Source organism: Pongo pygmaeus, chromosome 16, assembly GCF_028885625.2.
Source record: "Pongo pygmaeus isolate AG05252 chromosome 16, NHGRI_mPonPyg2-v2.0_pri, whole genome shotgun sequence".
NCBI classification, from domain to species: domain Eukaryota; kingdom Metazoa; phylum Chordata; class Mammalia; order Primates; family Hominidae; genus Pongo; species Pongo pygmaeus.
The window spans coordinates 41837070-41848428 of NC_072389.2; the positions used below are offsets into that span (position 1 = coordinate 41837070).

At 36.9% G+C, this 11359-nt stretch overlaps 1 protein-coding gene across 12 annotated transcripts in view; it reads left to right on the plus strand.

Moving 5' to 3' along the window:
* The window catches only part of CDIN1 (CDAN1 interacting nuclease 1), a 274755-nt gene that overhangs the window by 123582 nt on the left and 139814 nt on the right, over positions 1-11359 (plus strand). For 7 of the 12 annotated variants that reach the window (XM_054451235.2, XM_063652569.1, XM_063652572.1 and 4 more), the window contains 2 exons: positions 8470-8535; positions 9103-9208. In XM_054451235.2, coding sequence (XP_054307210.1) covers positions 8470-8535; positions 9103-9208 — 172 coding nt within the window. Of the gene's footprint in view, positions 1-8469; positions 8536-9084; positions 9209-11359 lie in introns of all 12 variants that reach the window. The other 5 variants (XR_010123939.1, XR_010123940.1, XM_054451234.2 and 2 more) reach the window with 1 other exon arrangement.

The window sequence follows — 11359 nt, forward strand, 5'->3', positions numbered from 1 at the left end:
ATATCTAGGATGGCCAGTTGAGCTCATAAGGTTGGCTCTATTGCCAGTAGCTAACTACTCTTAAGTCTGCTGCGGGCAGACACCATTAAGAATTTTAAAGAACCAAACTTTTTTTTTTTTTTTTTAAGTTGATGCAAACGTGGAGCCTTCTGGGAAAATTGAAGATAAGTTTCAGTACATGTTAGCAGTTCTTTCCAAGGATAATTAATTTAGAATTAATATTTGTTGGCCATATCTCAGTACTTTGGGAGGCTGAGGCAGGAGAATCACATGAGGCCAGGATTCAAGACCAGCCTGGGCAACATAGGGAGATCTTGTCTCTACACAAAATTTTTAAAAATTTTGTGGTGGTAGGCACCTGTAGTACCAGCTACTTGGGAGGCCAAAGTGGGAGGATCACTTAAGCCTAGGAGTTCAAGATTACAGTGAACTGTGGTCATTCCACTGCACTCCAGCTTGGGTGACAGAGTGAGACCCTGTCTCTAACTAAAATAGATAGGTAGGTAGATACATAGATAGATAGATAGATAGATAGATAGATAGATAGATAGATAGATAGATAGATATGAGCATTTAAAGTCTCAAAAGGTGTGACGAACTTGCTGCCTACTCCTAGGCTTAGCTGCACAAAAAACTCCTCAACTTTAAATTGAACCATAAGCATTGTGATCATCCCATTACCTCTGCTAAGGCTTCACTCTTAGCAGACAAAATAGAAAATGTATTTTATCTACTGGTAGAGATGTGTTAACTAGTATCTCTCAAGTGATTAATGAGACCATATTTTGCTGTGTGTGTGTTTTTTTTTTTTTTTTTTTTTTTAGCAGCTTTGGACAAAAAGACAGGAAAGGAAAAGAAAATAGTGACAATGCAAAGACAACAAGACAGTTTGCCCTGTTTGCTAAAATATGAAAGAGCTCATACCAAAGACTGAAGATAAACCATCCATCTTTTATGGGTTGGCATATCTCCAGGTTGGAGGGACTTCCATTAGTGACTGCCACAGCCACTGTCTGGTGCAAATTCTTGTTAAGTTTGGCCTAATAAGGATGGTTCTGGAGATATTTTATTCTTTCCAGTGAATGTTTCCCTGTTAGTAGATGCTAACAATTATTTTGAGTGACACCTGGGAGGCATTTGCTGTGCCCCTGCCTCACCCTCACCCCCATGTTTGGACAAATCAGCAAATTTTACAGGGTTGCTTGTGTAGCATTTGTGTATTACTCTGTGGGACTCTGAGAGAGTATAATCTGTAAAGCCATATAGGCTTCGTGAAGGATATCCCTTGCCGTAAGAAATTAGGATTTTGTTTCTAAGAGTTCATCTGCCCCTGCTGCTTTATTCCTCACCTTAAGCAATAATACTCTGCTGGGGAGGTGATTATGATGTGACAAACAGGCGATTATGACTTCAGGTGAAGGACAGGCAGCAGGAGCAGATGAGATTTAGAATACCAAGATTGTGTGTACACGCAGATGTCAGCGGCAGAGAGTAAGAGACCAGAAATGAAACATACGATTATGTAGGCTGAAGGGAACGGAGATGGCTGGGTATTTCATAAGGAATCCACCATTTAAATTCTTGTCTATCCGAAAGTTAAAAATATGATGCTGTTTTTAGAGTAACCGGAACATGAAATTGAGGGTGGGAGGTGGGGGATTTGGGCTCTGTTCTCCCCTTTCTGAAGAGATGGTCATGGTGAGAGACTTTCTTACTTACTCCCCTAATTGAATGTGCTTGTGCACGCTTCTCCCTGGGACTGAGAAAAGGACCATAAATGCATATGCTGCTGGAAGATGAAATGCTTTCTGGATGTTTGTTTTCTTATCGGCTGAATTTGAGATTCAGCTCCCTGGAACTTTGAAGAAATGTTGTCGTGACCAGTTATGATGGTGTGCTCCCTGCTCCTGGCCCTCCCTCACCACTGCTCTTGGTAGTTAGCTCTTGTCCACAGGTCATCTGCTTGTCAGTCACTAATGATTTATTGGAACTATTTTGGTTGTAAGTGGCAGAAATCCAATCAAACTAGATTATATACACAAAAAAGGAGAATTTATTGGCTTAAATATACACTGGGGAAGTCCAGAGGAGAGATTTGCTTCTGCTGTGTCTCTTAATAGAATCCAGAAGGCAAAACAATATCATTAATATCTTTTGTCCTTTTTGGGTTCTGCTCTTTTCTGTGTTGGCTTCATTCTTAGCTCACAAGGTTACAAAGATGATTGCTGGTGATTGCCAGTTTGTTTAATCCTTAGAGTTTATAATCCCAGAGCAAAGTTAGTGATTCTCTTTTACCACATAACAAATCTCAGAAAGGGCCAGGTGCAGTGGCTCATACCTGTAATCCCAGCACTTTGGGAGGCTGAGGTGGGAGGATTGCTTGAGCCCAGGAGTTTGAGACCAGACTGGGCAACATAGCAAGACTCCCCGCCACTCCCCCAATGCCCACTCTACAAAAAATAAAAAACAGCCAGGTGTGGTGGTGCACGCCTGTTGTCCCAGCTACTGGGGAGGCTGAGATGGGAGAATTGCTTGAGCCTGGGAGGTCAAGGCTGCAGTGAGCCATGATGGCACCTCTGCACTCCAGCCTGGGCAATAGAGTGAGACCCTGTCTCAAATATATATATATATATATCAGAAAGGGATATATATATATATATATCAGAAAGGGATCTGATCAGCTAGTCTGTGTCCAGCCCTATGGTGGGGTGATTAGGGGTCACGTTACTGCCCACTCATGAGAATCACATTGTGAGATTAGGGTAGCAATGCCCGACAGGATGACATACAGGACAGCAAAATAAAAAATCTCCCTCTCCCTGCAGAAAATTAACTACAGGCTAGGGTTTTGCTCACCATAACCTAAGGCATCGGGGGTGAAACACGTTACTGTGATTGCTGAATTGAATCCTTTGGTCCTGTGCACTGGCTCACACTCACTCATGTGCACATCTGTCTGTGTAGGAGATCCTTTTTAGTCTCAGAACTGCTAGTATGCCTCTCTCCATTGAGATTGGTTCGGCAACACATGGAGCTGGCCCAGCAAGAGGTTCTAACATCAGTGACTACAGCTAAAAAGAACCAGGGCAGACAAAGGCTAACATTCAACCTTTCCTCTGAATCTTGGAATTGGAAAGGGCTCTAGTGACTGTCCACTCCACTTGTTTTGATTAAACAAATTGTCCTTTGGCCTTGCATCACAGATACTACCCTCCCTACAACCTGTCCTGTATCTTTTTATTCTACTATGTTGATTTGTCCCTTCATCTACAATGAAAAGGATTTAGCATGATCTGGTATAAAATATAGAAGAATTTTACTTTATTTGCTCATATTCGTGTCCTCTGCCTCTCCACGGCTACCAGTTGCCTACCTAGCCTCTCCACACTGTTCCAGCTTCTTGACCTCCCCTTTTTTTTTTTCTATCTTTAAGGCACTTCAATTTTCACTAGTATTATCCCATAAAGACATAAGCAAAGGACAAGGTCAGAGCAGTCAGTTGTATTCCTTATTAGTAGCTTTGATAAGAGGCTTTGGGGGAAGAGGTTGAAACTAACGGCTATAATGAAGTTTTGGGTTCTGTAAAGATTTCATTTATTGGTGCTATTGGTCTCCCCATTAAATGCATGTCTGTTCTGTGTACCTTTGCACACAGTTTGCATAACATATAATATTTATTACTGAAACCTTGCAAACTTCTTAAATTGTATAGAAAAGGCTGTGAAACTTACTCTTAGAGAACATAAAAATATAGAGAACAAAGGTCATAACTCCAAATATTGAGTGATACAGTGTTTTGAAAAAAAAAAACCAGAATAAAACAAAATTAGTTACTAGAGTAGAAGAGATATAGTTTTAATATGTATTGCTACATGTCTTTTTGCCCTCCCCCAATTTAGTAAAGATGCACTAGGTGTTAATAATATTCTTCTTATCATACAGTATATTTTAATCTAGCATTTTAGAAAACTTTTTATAAGTTCATAGATAAAAGGCCTGTCAGAATGTGACTCTTCATTTTCAGATGTTGTGAACTGGAATTCTGCATGATTTTTATGGAAATGACTATACTTTTAAAATGTGAAACTTTTAATAAAACAAAACAAATTTAAAGCCCTCAAACCTTTTCTTGGTAGTCCTCATGTCCCCCTGTGATTCTTAAGTATACGTTAACTAGTTTCAGATGTGTTTTGTTTGCTGACTCAAAATCAGCCCTTTATTTTAAGAAAAGAAATAGTGTAATTAGTACTTAATTGCTTTGGATATTTTGGGCATTTGGAGAAGAGGGTAATTCAAAGGCCAGAGAAATTAAACTTTCAGAATGTTCTTTATGCGTGTGTAATTTCTTTTTAAAAAATGCCCTCTAAAGACAGGCCTGACAACTTAAAAATGAATGAAGACCTGGGTTGTTTTTAAAAATTAACATCATCTTTGGATGTGGTTTTATTGATTTATTTAAGATAAATTGGAGAGGGGACCATTGAAGTGCTAGAAAACAAGTAAGGGTAATTCAAAGGCCAGATACTATGTAGTTCATCTCCTTTTCAGGCAGGTGTTGTCTAAATAGCTCACAGATGGCAGTCTTCCTCTCTTACATTTCAAGGTCTTCCAAGATGAAAATAAATTTTTCCCCACTTTAAAAATATTACATTTGATCAAATTTAAATATTTGCATAATTAAGAATGGTATATGGTCTGCTGGGACCAACTGCAACTTGGTTGACATGGGCACTTATCCTGTATCTGCAGTGATTTGAGAGGTCTAGGTCTTGTTTGGTCATTTAACTTCTCTAGGCCAGTTATATTGTGTATAAATTGGAATGTTGGACTAGTAATCTCTACAATTTTACTAGTTTAGAAAAGTTTCTGAGGCACCCATTATCTAAAAATCTATGTTTTGTGAATCTGAAGGTTAACAGGTCTGCTTTTAAGTGATAATATTCCTATATTAATTTTGATAATGAACACTTGAACTATGACATTAATGAACTTAATGATTATGAAATATATTGGGTTTTTAAATATATACCTTAAACCAGAAGACCCTTACTTTGTATCTACTGTAGTCGCTGAATAAGACACATATGCAGAATTTGAAGATTGGTTTCATATTGATTTCCAACCATTTGTGGAAGTCATCCTAAAAGTACTATTTCATATTATTGCCATTACCTTTTTTTCATTCTAACTAATATTATTTTTACTTTGTTCTTAATCTTTATCATTTTTTTCTTGAAGAAAACATCTTATATTACTGTTGAAGAAACAGTGAAACTTGAAGAAACAGTTTATATTACTTAAACATCTAGCTTCCACTTAGAAAATTCAAAGAATCATAAGTAACTACTTGGCTCAAACATATGCAGTTTTATAAGAGCCTGTATGAAATGTGTGATTCTTAAGGAAAACATAAATTGTAAAACTGACTATAAAAGAGATAAATATATATATCAAGTGATCAGTAGCCAAAGAAAAAAGAGTTGCCCACCCAACAATGGCACCAGGCACAGATTGGGTTTTGTGGGGAAATTCTACTAAAATATTAAGGAGTGGATAGGTCCAGTGTTATTTAAAATACTTGAGGCCAGGCATGGTGGCTCACGCCTGTAATCCCACCACTTTGGGAGGCCGAGGCAGGCAGATTATTTGAGGTCAGGAGTTTAAGACCAGCTTGGCCAACATGGGGAAACCTTGTCTCTACTAAAAATACAAAAATTAGCCAGGCATAGTGGCATGCACCTGTAATCCCAGCTACTTGGAAGGCTGAGGCAGAAGAATCACTTGAACCCAGGAGACGAAGGTTGCAGTGAGCCGAGATTGCGCCACTGCACTCCGACATGGGCGACAGAGCAAGATTTCATCTCAAAAAAAAAAAACACAAAAACTTGACGTCAAAGAAAAATTTTCCCATCAGTATTAAGGAAAGAGATGCCGTCTTTTTTACACAATTGAGATGAACCGCAGATGAACATGTAGAACAGACAGTTGGGACCAAGGATGAAAGATAACAGAGTTACCCAATAAAACCTTGAACTTTGAGTCTAGTTGGTGCCTTTGTGCCTTGTTGATAATTAGGGAATTAATTTAAGAAAGGAAATTATTGTCAGTCCAGATAGGCTTTGTAAAGACATGGATACTGTTAAACATGCACTTGTATTTTACTCATTCATCTTTTGGGGGCATTAAGTGTCCTGGGGCCTAGAACAAGTGAACAAGGCCACCTGTTTCAAAATGCTGCTTCCTACCCTGGTACCATCATTTCGTCTGAACTTTGCCAAGTTGTTACCTCGTCGTTTCTTAGATCTAGGATGCAGGAAGCAAGCCAAAGGTAGAAACAGAGGAGATAGGGCAGTGAGAGTTTAGTAAATAAATTAAAGGAAGAAGATACCCAATACATAGCATTTTACATGTTTGGCATAACCTCTTTACTATAAAAACTAGAAGTCTAATATCACCAATGGTGACAAAGACTTCCAGATGCTATCCTTTGGCTACGATTATTATTGAGTCAGCTTCATGTTGAGAGAGAAAGAGTGAGAGGGAGGGAGAAAGAGAGAGAGGGGTGTGTGTATGTGAGAGAGAGAAAGAGAGAGAGCGAGCCAGTTGTAGTTTGTTGAAGTTCACCACAAAAAGATGGGAAGCATCCCCAGCCACACTTGATGTTTTGTGTTTAAATTTTGAGGTTTGGGATTGTTAATTTTCATATTAAGTCAGCCATGCGATTTAAATTGTAGATATTATGTTAGTAATTTTGGTGCAGTGAACAGGAGTGCAGCATCTGTCTTTTAAAGGGATTTTTATGTGTGCATTTGGATTGCTTGGTGACCTTTGAAATTTTGTTTTGCACTGTTATCAGAAACGTAATCATTTTTCTTTCTGAAGCAGATTTTAACATCTGAAAAGGTTGATGAAGCTAGGATAGTTTTAATGAAATATTAATCTATCTTTTTTAATGTCACCATTGCTTTTAAAACTGTTCATCAGCTACCGGAAACATCAGCTTAAGGCACTGGAGTTGATTTTAATTAAATATTCTCATTGTGGTCAGAGCATAGTTACAGAACAGAAACTTGTCTTATCTTGTTCATCTGCAGCTCACTTTCCAAATTCTCTTGTTTTTAAAGTCATATTATTTCAATCTGTATTTCTTTATCTTAGTAGTTAACTTGAGATTTTTTATATTTCAAGGAGGGGAGATTATTCTGAATACTGGCACCAATCCTTCAAAATCTAGACAGCTTAAGGATATTGACTTTTAACAAAATTTAACTTAAATGTCTACTTTAAATATGTGTCTTGTCATTAAAAGGTTATTTACGTTTAAAATGCTGACCTTTCAAGATGTGCACAAGAGTGTTCTAAAACAGAGTTTCTGAACATTGGCCGTGAAACCACTGTCTTGGGCTGACAAATGGATTGGAAATAAGCTACCCAACACTGGGAATGGGCCATTAATTTTAATCAAAGGTGATGCAGGAAGGCGAATGGGTTGCATGACAATGTCAACAGCCCAGTAGGTGTTAAGAGACCACACAGCCTTCCTTGTTACTTGGTCAGGCCATTAGTTGAGGTTGGGTGAAGACAGAAAGCCATGTCTGGAATTGAATGACCAGGTCACTCCAAAATCTAATGGAGAACTCCCCATTTCAGAAATCACATTGTAATGCCATTAGAAGTCAAGGACAGCATTTAGAAAATATTGGTGGATTTTTTTTTTTTTTTTTTTTTTTTTTTTAACAATCACCTTTCTAGTTTTTCCCAACTTTGTCAAGCTTCCTGTTTTCCTGCCTTCTTTCCTTCTGAATAGATCATTGATATTTACAGGGGACCAAGAAATCGAACAGACTTAGGAAAAAAAAATCTGAAAGCCTGTTTGCTTTTCAGAATTACATATTATAAAACTCAGGTAAATGCCAGAAACAATAGCATACCAAAGGAATTAAGCAGGATAACTAATTCTTTATGGCGATCTCATCGTCCTTGTCTCTTTCTTGTGTGTGGGAATAGTTTCAGTAATTGAAACTAAACTTTCGTAATTGTTTTATTGAAAGCATTTTTTCATAATTGTAAAGGCCACTGTGCTTGCCCCTTTACTATAAATTTTCAATGCTGGCTGATAACATTTGTAATTTTCACAGCAGTGAAAGCCTTTATTTTAAATCAGTAAGTATATTACCTTATTTTGAGTACTTTCAATTACAAAAAAGGTAGTGTATGACAGCTTGAACTTGTGATGTTTGTAATAACGAAAAATGCAGAAAAAATAATGAAAGAAGCATATCTGAAGCACATTTACGCTTCAGGGTTGTTCAGAAAGTTCATTATTTCTGACACAGCACTGCATGCCTAAGAAAGATATGTATGACTACAGTAGTAATTTTTATACGTATTTAAGAAATAAAAACAAATATATTCCTATCTTGTTAATTGAATAGTGTTTTAAGTAAATAGTGTTTGTTCTTCCTATAGATGAAGATCAGCTCCGTGCAAAGGGTTATGACAAAACACCAGACTTCATTTTACAAGTACCAGTTGGTAAGTGCTTTAACTCTGTTATGCATTTGTTTTTAGAGAAAAGGGATGTATTTTTTAATTTTTTTATGTTAATATTAGCTTTATAATATTATGAATGGGTGGATAATTGGAAAATATTACTTTTAAATGGCAGAAAATAATAGGTTCAGAAGAAATCTGTCTTAAAATCTTTTGCATATATTGAGAAATAAACATGTTTTCTAAAGATATTTTGGTTGTTATTTTCAACTTACTTCTCTAAATTTCAAATTCCTTAAACATAGATCTCTTGAAGAGCCAGACTGATTTTGGTCTGCTTGATATGTCACTTGTCGAGTTATACAGGCAGTCTGAGAACTAGGAAAGGGAGTTTTGAAGAATATAATGAAAATCAAAGGGATATGATTGTCACATAAATGTTCTTTGTAATGAACATATACAGTGTGTTGTTTTGTAATTACATTTATAGATGATGGTAAGGGCTAAGCCTGTGCTCATTAATGTGAAGCATAGAGAGGCCTGTACAGAGTTCAGAATTTTCAATCTTCCCTTCCCTTCTCTGTATATTAGTAATGCTTTGTCCCTTAGCTGTGGAAGGGCACATAATTCACTGGATTGAAAGCAAAGCCTCATTTGGTGATGAATGTAGCCACCATGCCTACCTGCATGACCAGTTCTGGAGCTACTGGAATAGGTAAGGTCTCATTATTTTTCTTTTAAGATAAACGATACTCAGCTGAAATCTCATTAGAAAAAATATTTTGTTTAGCTGGTAAAAATGCTAGTAGCCTTTGTTTCTAGTAAATACAGGGTTTTGATTAATGTATTCATTTCAGATAATTTAAACTTCTCTGCTTTCATAATGTTGCTTCATTTTTTAAAACTAAAAATCTCTGTGTAAAGTCAAAATTAGTATATATTCCATTTTTCATTCATTTTACAATAATATTGGTGTCACTTAAAATACAGATAATAAGATGTGGTGTATATTACAGTATTGACACAGAACTTTTATCCTTTTGATGTGAAATTTATGCTTACTGTCAGACCTTAAAATAATTTATCCTCAGCTCTCTGAGGAAAGTATCCAAATGATATGAAAGATGGAAATGATATACCTTCCAAGAGTAGGGAATAGTTTACCTACCAGCTCATATTAATGTTCCCGAAGACATGGAAATCTCAGCATTAAGAAAGGAGTGGGAGGGTCTTATTTTACTGATTATCTAGCATATGCCCGGGAAGTTACTTTTATCCCCATTGTACAGATAGCTAAGCTGATACTCAGAGAAAATGATGTGCTGTAGAGCTAGTTATCATGGGTCTGCATTTATCTCTCACTCCCAAATCTGTGTGATTTCCAGCACAACCCTATTGTCATTTACAATGCAACCTTCCGAACTTTGGCTTTTTCTATTATTGCAGTCCCAAGTGTTCACACTACATGTTTTTTCCCCCTTGGAACAGGAATGCCAGCCAACAGTAAGAATACAGTAATAAAATGACATTGGCTCCGATCCTTAAGGAATGAGACAGTAGCATCTGTGGGTAATAGCCTTGTCCTAGGGTAAAAACAGTGACCAGCTACAGAATTTGGTTACTCAGCTTTACAAAAGGCCAGTGGACCTCTCCTGTGGCAGCTGTGCTAAACTAAGCCCACTTTTTGCCATGGTAACAATGATCATGACAAAATGCTGAATGTAATAGCTTTCTTGATTTTCTTGTGTAATTGTGCGTGGCATCCGAGCTTTACTTTACAGGGATGGAGGAGGAAAGTGCAAAATGTTTTAGAAATCAATGCTGTTTCAGCGTTTCCTGTGTTTTATTCAGCCATTATTCAAATTGGCAGTAATGTGGCAAATCGAATTTTAGATTTTTAGCAATTTTATGATGAGTTTGAAATAGTAAAGAAAGCATCATTTTTGGTAGTATAGGGAAAGCAATGACAAGAAAGTCAAATTGCATAAGTTTAGGTTGCTAAAGTATTTAAAAAAAAACTGATAAGCTCAATCAGTAGGGAGGTAGACTGTTTGCCCACCTTTGGTACCGGTCATATCTTTTCTAAGGAACAATTACAAACTAAATCCCAAATGCTAAAGTTTACTTCAAAATTCCAAATTATTATCTTTCTTCTAAAACAACTCAATTATTTATTGAGTACCTACTGTGTATTTAACATTCACCATTTAGAGGCTGATTAAATAATCTAGTCACCTGGATGATAGATTTAGGGATTATTGACATGCCTGGAGGATGTCTGTGTGATAGATAATTTAATACAATTTCCTTTGGATTTTATATCACTTTGTTGCATTCTGCTTTTACCCTTCTGGTGATGTTTTACTTAGACTACTATTGATTTACATTCCCTGAGCACATTGTTTGAATATATACTGGCTAAGTGAGCATAATTCATTTAGGGCATGATGTGTGATACGGGAATGCTAGCCTTGGTTTTAAATGGTCCAGATCATTTAAGGAGTAAATGTCACAAAAGTCACTGATGTTACCAAATGTCTGCAGAGAGGCCAAGAAATGCAAGTTCAAAAAGGAACATTTAGTGCCCAGGTTTGAAATGGAACTTCGGGGTATTTACTTATATGTAAAATTTGTAACATATGATAATGATACAAGCTTACTGGTGATGGAGTATTTTGACAGAAGGAGAACTTGCCCCATTTGTGAATGTATGGGATCCTCCTCTTCTCGTATTTTGCCTCAGCACAACTCATGTATATTAGCAATTGCTAAAGTTCTTCAGCGTATAACTTTAGCAGGTTCTGAAGTTCTTCAGAATTGGAAGAAATTCTCTCCCACCTGTAGGTAGCCTTTCAAGGAGGCTATT